The sequence below is a fragment of the Benincasa hispida genome, chromosome 8 (assembly GCF_027475165.1).
Source record: "Benincasa hispida cultivar pf3 chromosome 8, pf3_genome.v1.1, whole genome shotgun sequence".
NCBI classification, from domain to species: domain Eukaryota; kingdom Viridiplantae; phylum Streptophyta; class Magnoliopsida; order Cucurbitales; family Cucurbitaceae; genus Benincasa; species Benincasa hispida.
The window spans coordinates 19,136,854-19,155,405 of record NC_143485.1 but is presented as its reverse complement, the minus strand read 5'-3'; the positions used below and the strand labels follow the sequence as shown (position 1 = coordinate 19,155,405).

General features: G+C 35.6%; 1 protein-coding gene across 3 annotated transcripts; it reads left to right on the top strand.

Annotated features, from left to right (window-relative positions):
- The first annotated feature begins 7,947 nt into the window (after positions 1–7,947).
- Positions 7,948–12,519, top strand: LOC120083486 (transcription factor PCL1-like). Of its 3 annotated transcripts, XR_005483433.2 has the most exons (4): positions 7,977–9,267; positions 10,820–11,005; positions 11,182–11,305; positions 12,162–12,519. XR_005483433.2 is itself a non-coding variant. In XM_039039258.2 (2 exons), the coding sequence occupies exon 1, from the start codon at positions 8,248–8,250 to the stop codon at positions 9,247–9,249; it is 1,002 nt and encodes a 333-aa protein (XP_038895186.1). In that variant the 5' UTR covers positions 8,011–8,247; the 3' UTR covers positions 9,250–9,267; positions 11,182–11,386. The 3 variants fall into 3 exon arrangements, 1 of the variants encoding a protein (XP_038895186.1); XR_016531362.1 differs by lacking the exon at positions 10,820–11,005 and having other exon boundaries at positions 7,948–9,267; XM_039039258.2 differs by lacking the exons at positions 10,820–11,005; positions 12,162–12,519 and having other exon boundaries at positions 8,011–9,267; positions 11,182–11,386.
- The last annotated feature ends 6,033 nt before the right edge of the window (positions 12,520–18,552 follow it).

Below are 18,552 nucleotides of genomic sequence, written 5' to 3'. Positions count from 1 at the left end.
AATCTCTATTCGGTTCAAAAGATATTCCTGCTTCCGCAGGAGTCGGTCCTCTCACTGTTCTTGAAGCTTCCGGCACTCTCCCAAGCTTATCGGAACGATCTGTCGGCACAACCTTCTTTTCTCGCGTCCGCCTTAAAGTAAAAGAAAATCTAAGAACAAGGTTAAACTATGAATAGAACTTGTGAACTCGTGAGATGGTGGACCCCTTTTCTGAAGGATGCCTTTGGTATTTATAAAGCTTCGAGGTGAATGTGGCTTCTCTCTTATGATTGCACAAATGGGATGGCTTTAATTCCCTAACTGATGCGCCGAATATTTGTCACCAAAAAGCTGAATGTACTTGTTATCGTTAGCGGCTGTCAGCTTAATTCGAATTTGACCATCATCAGCTTTTTGTCCCATCGTGATTAATTATGTCTTTCACCCAGATGCGCCCACCAAGTTGCGGCAATCCTTCTTGAGCAAATGTTTGCGAACACAATCACCATAAAGCATTGTTGTAATGTTGCGCTCGACTAATGATTTCCTATGATCGTAATTTTCGCCTTACGTCAACGCATATTCTGCATAAAAATACAAAAATCAACTGTTCCTATGCGATGAACGCATGCGACCGCAATGTAATAAACTTAATGCTTTTTGGACGCAATCTAACACATTTTATCAACGCAAGCCAGCATTTTTTAAGAACTTAGCACTATGATAACATGCATTTCTACTCGTTATCATCGATCCTTCACAGGTTGTTCGTAATCACAGCTAGGTCAAAAATACCGTTTTACCCCTGTGACTACATCTTGTTCCTTAAGCTCCTACTGATCCTCTAATGAATAATTCTGATTCATAATCTCTATGAATCAAATTCTATCTCTATCATGAGAAGGCGGGGCCCCGATTGTTTAAGATCTGGAGTCAGTACTTAAGAAAACAACCTATCTGCTAACTCTAAATAGGGAAGGAGTGGATTCCATCTTACAAGGCTATGTCCCCAGCTATTCATCCGGTCTTATCCCAAAATGGTAAGCTTATTGAGCAGTACTATTGGACTACTCTCACCGTTTGCAGATCAAAGGATAATCCCGAACAAACAGGAGTTCATAGCTAACTCAGGATTAAGATCGAATTAACCTAGGTTATATAATAAATGAAATAGTCAGTTTTAATAGTAAACGATCGTTATAAAGAAAAGTGACTATTTTCGTGGTCCAGTCTATATGTAAGCTCATTGCATAGGATGCCCCCACTCTCATATCTCAACATGAACAATTTGTGGATCACATCATTTGTAGCACCTTACAACTTCTTATAACAACTACAGAGTGGGTTGCATCCAATAGTGTTACCAGGATGAGATACCCATTTTCATCCATATACTTATTAGACCATTTAGGCTATATACTGTCAACTTGATCCTATTTATATCACTACATAAAGTTACAGCATTCAAACTATAGCCAAGGATCCGTTTATTGGATTTTCATAATAAGATGCAAAATCAACAAGTCATTGTTATTGATAAGATAGAATGTTTAACACGAACTGCGAGTTCTAGGACATTCCCAACAAACCTTTTGTTGTTCAAAGCAACCTCACGATGAAATCCATAGACACATTATCCCACTTCCATTCTTGTACGCTCAAGGTCTACAACAAACCTGTTGGCTTTGTCTCAAGGCTTTCACTTATTGACAAACTCTATTATCTCTCTTTTCATGTCATTCCACCAATAACAACGTTTCTAGTCTTGAAACATCTTGGCACTACCAAGATGTATAAAAAATGGGAAGCTATGAGCTTCCAACAATAATTCCTTCCTAAGGTAACTAACTACAGGTACGCATAAGCGACCCTGATAAAGGAGACCGTTATCTGCGAATATAGAGAATTCACCACCCTATCCTGACTTCACCTTGTGAACTTTCTCAACAAGGTAAGGATTACCCCCTTGAGCATCAATAATTTTGTCTCAAGGTCGATTGCATCGATAGTTGTGCCAACTGTGCAGTGACTTCCCCCACTACTATTGCAATCTCAGCCCGTTCAAGATCCTTGAATAGATGAGTCTGTCTAGTAATCAGGGTCGCTGAATGGGTTGTCTTCCTACTTAGAGCATCTGCCACTATATTTGTCTTTTTTGGGTGATACAGAATCTCACAATCATAATCCTTTACCAACTCTAACCATCTGCGCTATCTCATATTTAACTTCTTTTATGTGAAGAAGTATTTAAGCTTTTGTGGTTTGTGAAAATCTATATCTTCTCTCCATATAAGTAATGTCTCCAAATCTTTGATGAAATCTCGAAGGAGATCGCTAACCTCTGGTGAAGTCCAAAGGAAATCTTAACCTCTGGTGAATCCGAAGGAAACACAAACCTCTGGAGGGTACACAACTACAAGTAGGGGTAATTATCTCTAATATAAATAACATGCATCATAAAACAGAGTTCCACAATCATTCAAATATAAGTTCATGCTCATACAACCTCTTAGCATATCGTACAAAAATTTAACTCATGCTCGTACTCATACAATCTTAGAATCATCATATTATTCTTAAATTTATCATTTGGCACAAAGGCGATTCCAGTAGTAAGATTACTTATTTCGAGAATAATGCCAGACGTGATAAGAAAACCAAATTTCTTTTTATCCTGAGTAAAAAGGTTAGAACGAACTCCTAAACACAAATTAAAATTATCTTAAACTTTTTGGGCCTAAACCAAACATAAAATTCATGTCTTCTAAGAAAACTTACCCAAATTTAAATTATTCCAAGATCAATTTCAACGTTCCTTAACAATTTGAACCAAAATTCATCAAAAACAAATCCTAACTTCCACCGGCAACAGACTAAAATTCCAAAACTTAAACTTAAGACCTAAACATTATGGGTAAACAAATGTATGCAAGAAATCGAGGAAAACTGATGGTGTGGCTAGGGTGGGGTTTCCACACGAAGAAGAAAACAAGGGGTGAGGGGGTCACGCGCGTAAGGAAGAGAGAGATTCTATATTTATTTATTTATATTCTTTTTTCTTTCCTCCCTCTTTCTTTCCTTCTTTTTTTAAACTCAAATAACTCAAAACAAAAATATATATCAATTTATAAATCCAAATCCAAATTGGATTTCAACTAATTTTCTATATATACAAATTCTTTTTCCCCTCTTAAATCCCAAATCCTTTTTCAAATAAATTATCTTGTAAAATTAATTTAAATTAATTTTCTTCTCCAAATTAAAAGCAACTTCTAAACCTCTCAAATTTAACTCAATTTCACAAATTGAATTAAATATTGAATAAAATTCAAACTCTCCTTAAATTAAATTTAAATTTTCAAATTCTTCATTGAAGCAACTTTTAAAATTAAATTATCCTTACATAATAATTTAATTTAATCTCGGAATTCAAATAACTCTAAAATATTTCAAGATAAACTTAAATTACCTTAAGAAAATGTGGGACGTCACAAGAGTGGTCAACACCCACCAATGCAACCGAGGTGAGATCTTTTTATGGTTTGGCTAGTTTTTATAGAAGGTTCATTAAAGATTTCAATAGCATAGCCTCACCATTGAATGAACTTGTTAAAAAGCATGCAAAATTTGAATGGGAAGAAAAGCAAGAAAATGCATTCAATGAATTGAAAGATAAATTGACTAATGCACCTTGTCTTGCTTTACCTAACTTTGACAAATCTTTTAAGATCAAATATGATGCAAGTGAGGTAGGGATTGGTGCTGTTTTGATGTAAGAAAAGAGGCCAATCATGTTCTTTAGTGAGAAGCTAAATGGAGCACAACTTAGTTACGCAACATAGGGTAAGGAATTACATGCACTTCAAAAGTTAAGGAATTAACTTTGACAAATCTTGTGGTCAAAGTAGTTTGTTATCTACATGAATCATGAAAGCTTAAATAACTTCAAAAGCCAAACAAAGTTGAATAAGAGGCATGCTAAATGAGAGTTCATTGAGACATTTCCATATGCCATTCATTACAAGAAAAGTAAGGACAATGTGGTGATTGATGCATTGTCAAGAAGGTATGCATTGTTTTCTTCCCTTAGTACAAAGATTCTTGGTTTTAAACACATGATTGATTTGTACAAAATTGAGAAATATGAATTAATGATGTGTATATTGTATATGCAATGTTTAGAAAGGGAAAACATACATGATTATATTGTGTTTGATGAAATGCATTTTAGGAAGGGTAAACTTTGCACAGATGTTCCATCTAGGAGTTACTTATGAATGGGGCTCATGGGAGAGGACTTATGGGAAATTTCGAGTAATTTAAACATATAACATGTTGTCTGAATGTTGTTATTGGTTGAAAATGAGAAAATATGTGAATAAAGTGTGCAAACAATATTTCAAATGTAAAGAGGCTAAGTCTAAGACACAACCACATGGTCTTTACATACATTTGAAGGTTTCTAGTGAACTTTGGGTTAACATTAGCATGAATTTTGTTCTAAGATTATCAAAGACTAGAAGACATCATGATAGCATTTTTGTGGTAGCTGATAGGTTTAGTAAGATGGCGCATTTCATTCCATGTAACAAAACAGACGATGCTAATAACATAGTTAATCTATTTTTTATGAAAGTGGTTAGACTGCATGAAATTCCTAAAACTGTTGTTAGTGATAGAGATGCGAAATTTTTTAAGTCATTTTTGTGGAAAAAATTAGGAACTAAGCTTTTATTTTCAACAACTTGTCACCCACAAACTAATGGGCAAGTTGAGGTGGTTAACCAAACATTTTGGGCTTTACTTAGATCACTAATTTCCAAAAATCTCAAGTCTTGAGAGGATACTCTATCTTTTGTAGAGTTTGCTTACAATAGAGCAATACATAGCACCGCTCATCACTCATCTTTTGAGGCTCTGTATGGCTTTAATCCATTAACTCCTTTAGATTTGTTACATTTACCACCTAAAATTTTTTTTACTAGTCATGCAACTGTTTCAAGGGCAGAATACGTCAAGAATTTGCATAAAGAAGTGAAAGAAAGAATTGAAAAGAAGAATCAAACGCTTGTCAATAGCAAAAACCAAGGGAGAAAGAAATTGATTTTTAAACCCGGTGATGGGGCTTTGGTTCTTCTATAAAAGAAAAGGTTTCCATATCAAAAGAAATCTAAACTTCAGCCAGGAGGAGATGGTCCATTTCAAGTGCTAGAACGGATCAATGGCATGCCTACAAACTAGATCTTCGAGGTGAGTACAATGTAAGTTCTACTTTTAATGTGGCTGATTTGACTCCTTTTGATGTAAGGAATGAAGATTTTGATTTGAGGACAAATCCTGTTAAAGAAAGGGGGGGATAATGTGAATTCAACCATTGAACAATTGCATGTACCTGAAAGAACAATTACAAGAAGCAAGACAAAGAAGATTCAAGAGGCTTTGACACTATATTTTCAAAAGCTAGCAAATGTCCTAGAGGTGTAAATAATTTTGAGCCCAAATTTTTATATAATATTATTTCAATGAGTCAAGAAGAGAATGACATGAAGATGGAAAAGTCTTATAGTTTTTAAGATGACATGAACGTAAAAAAAAATGTGCAGGTTTTGTGAAGAAAATGTTGTCAAGTATGCACTGCATGGAAAAACATAATGTTAAACTCTATCAAATGTGAGAATTAAGCTTGTCGCCTCCTAGAGGAGATATTTAAGATAATTTGGAGACTTTCTACTTTTTTAGTTTTGTATTTTGACTTATTAATTAGTATGCAATTAAGTTTTAAGTTCCTAAGTCTTATTTTCTACAATTGCAATTAATTGTGTTTGAATGACTTTTGAGTTCTTGGTTATATCCACGACCATTTTGCCTTTAAAATGGCTTGTGATGCTCTTAAAAATTTAGATTATCCACGACCATTAAAAGGCTTGATCATATCCATGGCCATTTTGCCAAATTAAAAAACTTGTGCTTATTCAACCCATTTGGTGTTATCCTTACTTTCAAATATTAATTTAGATTTGATGTTTAAATCGATTCATTGGATTAGTCTTGATCAAGCTAATTTTGGAGTGGGTTGATCTAAGAGTGACCATCGTTGATTCTAAGTTTGATCTAAGTTAACTTTCTTTGTGAGTGTTTGCAAGGATCCTAGAAGAACCTCTAACTTTACATCCAATGAACATTGTGGGCACTTATCAGAAGACATTCTTTCTATAAAGGACATTGTTAATATTTTGCGCATTTGTCACATTCCTTGGGAGGAAAACAATGTCATTCATGTTCTTGCAGTTTTGGCTTCTTTTCAAGATTGTTCTTTGATTATAAAGATGTTTTTAGAGATTGTATTCTTCTCTTATTCGGGATGAGAAAGTTAAGGAGTAGTTGTTATGTGTTTGTTTGTTGCTTTTTTTGCCACCCGTCAAATAAGGAGGAAGAGATTGGAAAAGAAGAGGAGGTCAAAAAAGAGAGAAAAAATTGAAAAGGTAAAAATTTATTTAGAAAAGCCATGTCATATAAATTTGTAAAGTTGTCTATCTCAACTTGCCACATCAAATTAACCTCAAAGATTATTTAGAACTATTTTTCAAACATCGAAGTCTAGAATGTAACTTTTCAAAACTTCAAAGACCGAACCACAAATCTAAAAAAAAAATATGGAAAAATACTTTTTTTTGTTAGATTTTGAGTCTAGTTTTCATTTAGCCTATAAGTTTTAAAATGTTGCACTTTTAAACCTTAAATTTTTTGTTTTTTTCTAATTCAGTCCCTAGATTTCAAATTGTAACAATTTTATCCTTGAGATTTGAGTTTTGTTTTAATTTGATATCTATGATTCAAGGTTTATACTTTCAAGCTCAAATTTTCATTCAATGCTCGCTTTAATCTTTGACATTAATGTCCATTAATTAATTTAAAACAATTATTAAGTGAAAATTTAAAATTAATTTTAATAGTGATGAAAAATAATGAAACTTAATTAATTATTGTCTTTAAGTTTTTTTTAAATTAACTAATAGACACTTACACTAAATAGCATTTGGTAAAAAATCAAGGATAAAAATGTAAATCTCAAAACTTGCCAACCAAATTGTAACAAAATACAAAATCCAAAGATAAAATTCAAGAATTTTGAAATTTAAAAGATTAAATTAAAATCAAACTTTAAACTAAAAATATAATATATAAAATTTAAAGACTATATAGAACTAAAATCAAAATCCAGATGCGAAAAAGAAATGTTTACGAGTACTTTGCTCGAATAAATAACTGCATGAAAATGAAAATGTAAATAAAAGGATATATATATATATATATATATATTATATTTTTTTTTTTTTTCTTTTTTTTTTTTTTTCTGTTTAGCGGTGAGTACATTATCTCAATCTGCCCGTACTGTAAGGCCAAAACTCGTGGCTGCCGTTTGTTCGGCCGTCATCAATATTCCGTCCAAATTAACAGCTGTCATCCAATTTCCTCTCTTCCTATTGGTTAGTCCACTAATTTCCATTAAAATACTAAAATTAACAAAAATAAATAAATTTTCGGGAAAAAAAAGGGAAAAGTTCAAAAGTCGGTGCAAAACAATATTAAATCCACATAATGACTTAACTACCCTTTTAAAATCAAACTCTCTTTGCTTACATGTAGCCTCCCAGCGAATCACGCGCCGTATAAGGATTGTAAACAGAAGGATATTTCCGTAAATTCAACAAATTAAATGGAACTCGCTTTACCACGTCACTGCTTCAAATTCTAATCATGAGAGTCACGATATTATTGGTTGGTGACCTAAGGATGGACACGTGGAGGTCAGATAAAGCGAGTAGAGAGAAAAGTATAAGTAAGAGCGAGTGGGAATTAGCGAGAAGATATTTAGCGGATCAAAAATATCTGGGTAAGTCGTCCACGTTGGCAAAGGGAATAGGCCGATCTGGAAACGGATATTGCACTTTTTATGGCCTTTCCAATAAATAAATTTAAAAAAAAAAGAAAATATATTTCTTTTAATTGCTATTTTCTCGAAATATCTTTTTTAAAAAAAAGGAGTTGATTTTGTTCTTCATTGCTTCCATTTCTTCTTCGTTCTTCGTTTTTCTTGTTCTTGTTTCTTCAATTTTCTTTCGCCGGAAATTTCTCGACTGCGATCGTAACTGACTTTAATTCGTTGCCCTAAACCCTCGGAGAAATTAGGTTTTAATTGTTTGGTTTTGATTGAATCTCGTTCTTGAGTTGAAACAGAGGAACGAGCCCTAGGTTTTGGATTGGAGGATGGGAGAGGAAGTGAAGATGGCGGAATATGAGAGCGGTGGTGGTGACGATGAAAACTGTGCTCATGAGGAGCGAGTATTTGAATGGGAAACGGGTTTGCCTGATGCCGACGATCTCACTCCTCTGTCTCAGACTTTGATTCCGCCGGAGCTTGCATCAGCATTCAGTATATCGACAGGGCCATGTCGGACACTGATGGATGTTAATCGAGCGTCGCAGAATACGCTATCGAATCTTCGTGGATTTCAAGCACAAGCGTTCTCATCGAATAATTTCAAGTCATTTAACGATGATCGAACTCGGGATCATGATCCGACGGTGGTTGAAGGAGATGAGGCAACGGAGAGGGATGCAGGGTCGGATTCTAGGAAATTGAGGAAGGTTGATTGTACGGAGGAGGCTGATTCGGCTCTTCGGATGGATAATTCGATGGATGATCCATCGGCTCGGACTTTGAAGAGACCGAGGCTTGTATGGACGCCGCAATTACACAAACGGTTTGTGGACGTTGTTGCTCATCTTGGAATTAAGAACGCAGTTCCTAAAACTATTATGCAGTTGATGAACGTGGAAGGATTGACTCGGGAGAATGTTGCGAGTCATCTTCAGAAATATAGGCTTTACTTGAAGAGGATGCAGGGATCTTCCAACGAGGGCCCGTCGTCACCGGACCGGATTTTTGCATCCACGCCTGTACCACAGACCTTGCACGAGTCTACCAACAGTGGGAATGTCAACGGAAATGGCCATTTGCCGGTTCCGACTCCAATGCCGTATGGACCGCCGATGATGCCGATGCCGGTTCTTGGCATGGCAGCGTCTGGTCATGCTCACAGTTATATGGGTATGCCGATCGCTCATCCGGGAAGCGCACAGGGATACCCTGGCTTTGAAACGCATCCTTTCAATATGATGCATCAGAGAGATTGGTCGGGGAACAAATACAGCTCGATCGTGCCTTACCCTCATCCTCATGTACCTCCTAATTCTAATGATAAGTGAATTCCCGCTAATTCTCAGGTTGGCTGCTTGATCTTACTGAGTTTTTGCGTATACCTTATTAATGAGAATTTTGAGAATACCCATATATTCGAATTATATTTGTCCTAAGTTCTACTGGAGCGATAGTACAGCTTTGATATCTGAGAATTTTGACATACTATCGGTTTTATAGAATTCATTGTACTTCTGGGGCTTAGTTGGGAAATTATTCGAATTATATTTGTCCTAAATTTTTTCCTCAATTTTTTAGTTTATAAAACTGGATTCTGCAATTGATGCTTGCGTCTCTAATGAACAGTCTGGGTTTGGAGGGGTTTGTGTGTTAGGAATCAGTGGACTTCTCGAACTTAGCAACAAACTCTGTATCAGACACGTGAAATGGTGAACCCCAGATAAAACTGAGTTTCGTAAAGCAGTATTATTGAGTTTGATGAAACTTGAAAGCTTTCTTTTTGTTTAAGTTTATTTAGTGAGACAAGAATATATGGCGTGTTATTGGCTTTTGGGGACTATTTTGAGACACCAGCTTTCTGATTTTGTTTTTTAAACTATTCCCAATAACTGTAGTTAGATGAACTTGTAAGAATTAAGAATAGGTTTATTTTGTATTTATGATTTTGGAAGGAAGAACATAATTTATTCTAAGAAATTGGACATCCAGTACTGTAAACCAAAATAAAAAGAGGGGGAAAAACCCTGAAAAACAGTTCCCCAAAAATGTGTAAACTGAAATTTTGTTCTACTAAAGCAAAAGGTCCTTTTTGTTATTAATAGCCTTCACACAACGCCATGTTACTTTTTTGAGTTGAACCACTGAGTAATTAACTTTACTCTTCAGCTTTCGATTCCTCCTATGCTGCACTGCTCAGTTTTATCACTTCATTACATTAGATATGCTTGTTTTGATCTTTATTGTGTAGTCTCCACCCCAGGACGAGCATGCAGATAAGGAAGTCCATTAATAAGCAATCTAAGATTTCCCTTCATCATAGAGGAAAATCTAAGCATTTATTACCTTTTTTTTCTCGTGGAAATTAGAATTCCACCTGCAAGCTTTGATCAATCAACTGTCCTCCCACAATGACCATACTTCAATTTATGGCTTGACATTGTTGCCAAATTTTGTTTAGAAATTTATTGTTTGTTTTCATGTAATCTTGCTTTTTTCTCATGTAATGGCTCCGTGGATATTTGAACTGTTCATGTTATTATGTGCTCTGCATATTCATATAATTTTCTCTTTTTTGAGTGCATGGATCCAGTAGAACAGCGGGAGTTGAACATTTTAGGTCAAATCAGTCCCCTCTTTGGATGTTAAGAATGTTTAAGATTAAGCTATATGAATTGCAAGCACATTGTAATAATGTATGTAAAACTAAACTAGTGTGGTGTAAGGAGATGCAATAAATTGCAATCTGTTTTTGACCTTATACTATATAAATTTTCCTTCTATAGTCTGCTGTGCTTTTAGACCAACTGCATCAAATCACTAAGCTTGTTATTTTTACGCCATCTTTTTAACCATGGGAGTTATATGACAACCTGAATAAAAGTTACAAACATCATTCAGGTGTGATCTAAGATGCATGACACTGTAGTTACAGGAGGCAAGAGATGGTCTAATCTCATCAAATTGAAAAACTTGCCCATCACCTCTGGTGAATTATAGAAGTACCAAAGGGCACACCAAATGATCCTTGTCAGTGGAATGGATATGTGTGTTGTTGATTCTCTCCTTCTTAGGATGACATGAAAGGTTAATTTCCCTTTGATGAATGCCTGATTGGTTCTCTTGAATATAGCCTTAGTATTTGGTCTTTGGCTTCAGTTTCATATGCAAAGATCTTTTATAAGTTTCTCTATTTGGTTAAATTGGTCCAATCTTGTCTATTGATTGGTTACCTCAACTTATGATTAGCATGCCACTTGCAGATGTCACTCTGGAAGGAATTTGCTTTCGATAAGGTCTCTGACATAAACAGGGGGCACCCAGATTGATGATACGCAACATGTACCCAAACGTTTCCTATCAATTATATTATTACGTTGTCTATCAGTAAGTCAACAATTGCCAATTATTGAATACCTTTGAGATATTGAAACTGTATCTCCAAGAAGATTGAGATTTTCATTTTCATTCTAGTTTTTGCAATTCACATGCACTTGAATCACAAGCTCTAGTGGATGTACGTACTCTAGTGATGCCTCTCGGTCTCTTGACTAATAATGACTGCTGTGAAACTTGATGATTATACAAGTTCACGGTCTCTCCACTTAAAATCTTTCCTTCATTCTTTCCTCTTCAGAACTTGGATTCAACTTCTGAACAAAATCATATCATAATACAAATATTACTGTTCATAGACATAAGTGAGGACCATCTTATTCATTATGGACAAGAAACGGCCCCATATCCATCCCCCATGTTTATTTCCATCTTTGTATGATACACATACATACATAATAAACTGTTTATTTCGGGAAATCCAGCTTCTTGGTTTGTCCTTTGCCTAAACTAGACTTGCTCTTGTTTAGAGATGTCGTCAGTTCCATGTGCAAACTTACAGTTGGTACTGCTTTCACTTTGGTTTAAACTTTAACTACTCGTGGAAAGCAGCTCTACGTAGGGTCTAACTTGGCTTACAGGGATTTAACCTTCTCGATCGTATTTTCGGGTGATCGACAACTTCTGGCTCCATGGCTCCTTTGTATAATCCAGGGATGGATCTTCTGTAATGTCAATTTCTTATCAAACTCAGAAGTTAATTCTGGTCAAAGTGTTTATTGACTAAATCTGTTGTTTAATTTATGGACATTGTTTTCCCCCCAAGTTTCCCAGGCCTGAGCAAGTTGTCTTGAGATTTTTACTGTAGATAATTGATTCTCTCTTGTTGTCTCCTCTGTCCTATTAGGTTTGGAACCTTTTGTTGGAGAGAACTGTCTGTCAGACAGTTTCAGCTGAAGGACATATGAAATTTTGACAAAACAACATAAAAAGGCTCCATAGAACTATCAAAGAACATATGTCCAAACGAAACCTCAATTCTATCTGTCTTGAAGAGCCTGCCATCAATGTGCTGTAAGTTTTGAAGTATATATTTTGTCCTTCCGAAAAATTTTAGTAGGACGGGAGTACCATAGCCCCTTTCTCTATGCTAGAAATTTTTCTTCATAAATAATTTTTTTATGCTAGTGCATCTCAAACTATATTTAAAAACAAACGATAAATGGAGGTGATATGGAAAATGAAAATTTTCCCTTCAATGTCAAGACAATTAGGCCAAAAATATAGTTAATTCAAGTATAGTTCAAGTAGATAAGACCAATTATCATTCTATACATTGATTGTTCAATCCTTTACCCATGTTTGAACTCGAAATAGAATATATAGTGGAATATAATACAAAATATCATAGGCATTGCTTAAATTTTTAAAAGTTTTGAATGGAACAGGTGATATGAGAATTTAGAGACTAAATTTATAACTTATATTCAATTCTCAAAACATATATTTTCTCTATTTTTGTTTTTTAGAATAATAGGAAAGGAAATTTGAACTATAAACCTCTTGATCGCTAATATATACTATATGTCAATTGAATTATGCTAGCTTTGGCAAAACATGCATTTTCTATATTGTGCTTCAACTTTTGTTCACACTAGATTTTTCTTTATAAACATTAGTGGATTCCACATCAGTGTTAGTGGATCTCATTCTATTTTTAAAAGCATGTTGACAGGATACAATAAATGTAGGCAGTATGAAATTACACTCGTGGTATTAGAAATTTGCCTGTGTCTCAGTATTGGAGAATAATTTTGCATAAAATATTCATCTTAATTAGCATCATTATCTATTTCAGATTTTTCTTAACAAGTGGTCTATCTTTTACTCACTTGTAATAACACAAGGAAAAGTATGGTTGAATTATAAGGAAAATTACCCAAACTAACTTAAAATCCAAAAACTTCTACTTAATTGACATTTTTTTTTTTGAAAACATGTTTCTTCAACCTTTTGAAGATGTAAACACCTATTTTGCCCTCAATTTTAAATGAAACACTTCTCGCTTCTCCCTTATGGATATTTGTTTCAATGGTTGGGTTTGGGATGGGTTAGGCATCCTGAGCCCAACCCTTGTTTGGGGCAAGGGTTTAAGAAGTCAAGGTTTCTTACATTTTTTCCATGGGTTACACTTTTTTTTTCTAATTGAGCTTAAGGAAGTTTGTACATAATTTTAGTTTGTAAGTTTTTATTGTTAGTTTTCAGTTGTAAAAATAGAAACTATATTCTGTTATTTTTTTAAATTTAGTTGTAAAAACAAAAGCTATATTTTGTTTTCCCCTCTATAAATAAAGCTTTCCTCTCCTCATTTGAGAGAGATCACTTTCATCCAAAATCAGACTTTTGATATTACACCAAATTGGTATCAGAGCTCCAAGAATCCTTGTATTGATGGCCGAAAGAACTACAACACGATGCTTGTTGTCCGTTGTGAACTCTTTGGAGAGAATTTATGGCACTTTAATGAGTCTCCGAGAAGGTATGGAAACTCTTACTCGAAGGGTTGAAATGTGGGCAGCCACACCTGAAAATAGGGGGAATGATCAACCATTCATTCAAAAATGGAGAAGAAGAGGTAGACGTGGTGCTAGACAGTTAAGAAATTTCCAGTTTCAGCAAGAAATTCATCAAGAAAGACCTCCAAGAATGCATAGACAACCCCAAGAAAGATATCAAGAAAGCCAAGAATGGAACTCATCTAGTGAACATGATCAAGAAGAAGGGTTTTTTGCGCCAAGAAGAAAAAATGGGTGAGAAATTTGAAATAAGAAGTAACTTGCATGACTACAAAATGAAGATTGACTTGCCAATATACGATGGGAAGCGTGACATTGAGGTATTTCTTGATTGGATAAAAAATACGAAAAGCTTCTTCACCTACATGAACACTCTCGAGCAAAAAAAGTGCATCTAGTTTCCTTAAAGTTGAAAGCCGGTGCATCAGCTTGGTGGGACCAACTAGAAGTCAACCGGAGGAGAAATGGTAAACGATCAATTCATTTATGGGAAAAGATTAAAAGATTATTGAAAGAATGGTTCCTCCCTCCCAACTATGAGCAAACATTGTACAACCAATACCAAAATTGTAGGCAAGGAGCACGATCGATGGCTGATTATATTGAACACTTTCACCCATTGGGAGCAAGAACGAACTTGATGGAGAACGAACAACCTTTGGTTGCAAGATTTGTTGGAGGCCTACGCATGGACATCAAAGAAAAGGTAAAACTACAACCTTTTCACTTATTATCTGAGGCTATTTCCTTTGCTGAAACAATTGAAAAGGTGAATGAAATTCGCTCCAAGAATTCATCAAGAAGAACTGCATGGGAAGCCTCCGCAAGTAGGAAGGTGAATGCTGCAAATAAAACATCCGACTTACCAAATCCTCCACCTTTAACCAAAATAAAAGAGAGAAAAAATCAAGAAGGGGCCGAGGAGAAGAAGAACCCTTACTATGGGCCCTCTTTGGGTAAGTGTTTTCTATGTGGCCAAGTTGATCATTTATCCAATGCGTGCCCTCAGTGAAAAACAGTAGCTTACATGGAGGAAGAAGAAGAAATGTTGACTGAAATCGGTGAAGAAAATAAAGAGGAGGCTGAATTTATTGAACCAGATGATGGAGATAGACTGTCTTGTATTCTTCAAAGGATGTTGATCGCTCCTAAAGAAAACTCTAAGCCCTAAAGATATTGTCTCTTCAAAACAAGGTGTACACAATCAACAATAAAATGTGCAATGTCATTATAGACAATGGAAGTAGTGAGAATTTTGTCTCTAAAAAGCTAGTAGCAGTCTTAAATCTTAAGGTGGAAGCTCATCCAAACCCTTACAAGATAGGTTGGGTGAAAAAAGGCAGCGAAGCACAAGTGAAATTTGCATCATCCCTCTTTCAATCAGTAGTAGCTATAAAGATCAAATAGTGTGTGATGTGTTAGACATGGATGTATGTCATATTCTTTTGGGAAGACCTTGGCAATTTGACACCCGAACCTTGCATAAGGGGAGAGAAAATATTTACGAATTTCAGTGGATGGGTAAGAAAGTGGTACTACTTCCACTAAACAAGAAGAATGATGTGGGTGTAAAAGTGAAAAAAGAAGACAGCGGCCACTTGTTTATTACAATCAGTGGCAAAGCATTGATGAAAGAAAGGGAGCTGACATCCTTGGACTTGTTGTTGCTGAAAAGTCCGAGGAAACACAAAAAGATGGAGTCCCACCGAAAGTACAAAAGTTGTTCAATGAATTTCCTCTCCTGAGAGTGGAACCCGAGGGGCTGCCCCCTTGGGAAATATACAACACTGCATTGATCTAGTTCTAAGAGCTACTTTACCAAATTTACCTCACTACAATATGAGTCTGAAGGAGTACGAAATTCTCTACCAACATATCGAAGAATTGTGTCAAAAGAACACATTAAACCAAGCTTAAGCCCGTGTGCAGTACCAACTCTACTCACTCCCAAAGAAGATGCCAATTGGAGAATGTGCGTGGATAGTAAAGCCATCAATCGAATCACGGTGAAGTATCGTTTTCCAATTCCTCGAATAAGTGATTTACTTGATCAACTTGGAGGAGCCTTAATCTTTTCAAAGGTGGATTTGAAGAGTGGATACCACCAAATACGAATTAGGTCGAAGATGAGTGAAAAACGGCCTTTAAGACTAACGAAGGCTTGTTTGAGTGGCTTGTCATGCCATTTGGCTTATCAACTGCTCTGAGCACTTTCATGAGACTTATGAATCAAATACTTCGTCCTTTCCTTAACAAATTTATCGTAGTATATTTTGACGATATTTTGGTTTATAGTAGGAACGTTGAAGAATATTTATAACATCGTCGTAGCTTATTTCAAGCTTTGACAATCGAAAAGTTGTACGTCAATACAAAAAATGTCACTTTCTTATGAAGGAGATTGCTTTCCTTGGCTTCCTAATTGGCCAAAATCAAATTAAAGTTGATCCAAAGAAGATTGAAGCAATCATTCCATGGACAACTCCATCAACAATAAAAGATATCCAAGCCTTCCTTGGCTTAGCATCATTTTACAGGAAGTTTATTAAAGACTTCAGCTCCATTGCAACATCGATTACTGATTGTTTGAAGAAAGGCAGCTTCATATGGGGTAAAAAAACAACAGCTTTGATTGTATTAAGAAGAAGTTGAGCACAAGCCCTGTTTTGAAATTACCAGATTTTTCAGCCCTATTTGAAGTAGCAGTGGACGCTTATGGAGTAGGAATTGATGGTATATTGTCTCAACAAGGACACCCAATTGAATACTTCAGCGAAAAGCTTAGTAACTCGAGAAAAACTTGGAGTACCTATGAGCAGGAGGTGTATGATCTTGTTAGAGCCCTTAAACAGTGGGAACATTATCTACTTTCCAAGAAGTTTCTCTTATTAACAAATCATTTCTCATTAAAATACTTACAATCTCATAAGTCATATGCATGCAAGGTGGATCTTTTTCATACAAAGGTTTGACTTTGTCATTAAACACCAATCGGGCATAAAAAATAGAGTGGTTGATACCCTAGGTCGAGGCCTAATTCTTACTACTTTAGCCACGGAAGTAATGACTTTCTCCCACCTTCCAGAACTATATGAGGATAACAAAGATATCGTAGACATTTGATACAAATGTACTCACTATTTGAATGTTGAAGACTTCCATATTATGAATGGCTTCCTATTCAAAGGAGAATGACTATGTATCCATCACACTTCTCTTCGAGAAGCCCTCCTAATAGAAGCTCACTCTGGAGGTTTAGCAGGGCACTTTGGCCAAGACAAAACATTTGAATTAGTATCCAAACGATTCTATTGACCACAACTTCAAAAGGATGTTAATAATTTTGTCAAAAGATGCGCTATTTGTCAGAAAGCCAAAAGAACTTCTATAAATGCCAGATTATATACTCCTCTACCGATCCCTACAACCATTTGGGAAGACCTATTTGTTGATTTTGTTCTTGGTCTACCCAAAACACAAAGAGGATATGATGCAGTCATGGTGGTTATGGTGGATCGTTTCAGCAAAATGGCCCCTTTTCTAGCATGCAAAAAAACGAGTGATGCAGTCCATATTGCTAACCTCTTCTTCAGAGAGGTAGTTCAACTTCATGGAATACCAAAATCAATCGTCTCAAATAGAGACGTGAAATTCTCAAGTCATTGTCGGTGTACTTTATGGAAGAAGTTTGACACTAGTTTGAAATTCAGCACCACTTCACATCTGCAAACTGAGGGCTAGACTGAAGTAACCAATAGAACTTTGGAAAATCTCATACGATGTTTAAGTGGTTCACGACCAAAGCAATGAGATTTTTCCCTTGCTCAAGCGGAGTTTGCTTTCAATAACATGAAGAACAGATCAACGGGAAGATGCCCCTTCGAAGTAGTACATCAACCTCCTAAACTCACATTTGATCTTGTCAATTTACCTTCTTCTATGGATATTAGTCTTGAAGCTAAAAGTATGATTGAAAGAATAGAAGAATTGCACCGAGAAGTTCATGACCATTTAAAGAAGACTACACGATCTTACAAAGAAACTAAAGACAAGTCACGAAGAGAAGTCAATTTTAAAGACGGAGACCTTGTAATGATCCACCTACGTAAGACAAGGTTCCCAACTGGAACTTACAACAAGTTGAAAGATAGACAAATGGGGCCTTTTAAAGTCCTACAAAGATATGGTTCGAATGCTTATCGCATTGAGCTACCGATTGATCTTCACATCAATCCAACTTTCAATGTAGCAGATTTGAAATCCTACTTTGCTCCTGATGATTTCCAGTTAGCTTCTTAACAAACCTCAAGGACAAGTCTGAATTTTAGGGGGTGGAATATAGTGTAAATAACAGAACTTCAGTTTGTAAGTTATTATTGTTAGTTTTCAGTTATAAAAACGGAAACTATATTCTGTTATTTTTGTAATTCAGTTGTAAAAACAGAAGCTATATTCTGTTTTCCCCTCTATAAATAAAGTTTTCCTCTCCTCATTTGAGAGTGATCTCTTTCATTCAAAATCAGATTTTTGGTATTACACCCGTTTGTCAGCCAACTTCAAGACACCACCTCTTCGACCGCCACTTCCAGCAACCGTCGTCAACCGACCTCCGTTCGTCACTTACGGCAACCTTGTTGACAAACTTCCAACCATCGACTTTGGCCAAACTTTAGTCGTCGTCGACCAACTTTGAAAAACATTAATAAAAAAACACTTTTCGTA

Bases quoted from the DNA above. Each gene is read 5' to 3' on its own strand.
- LOC120083486 (XM_039039258.2), top strand. From the start codon at position 8,248: ATGGGAGAGGAAGTGAAGATGGCGGAATATGAGAGCGGTGGTGGTGAC.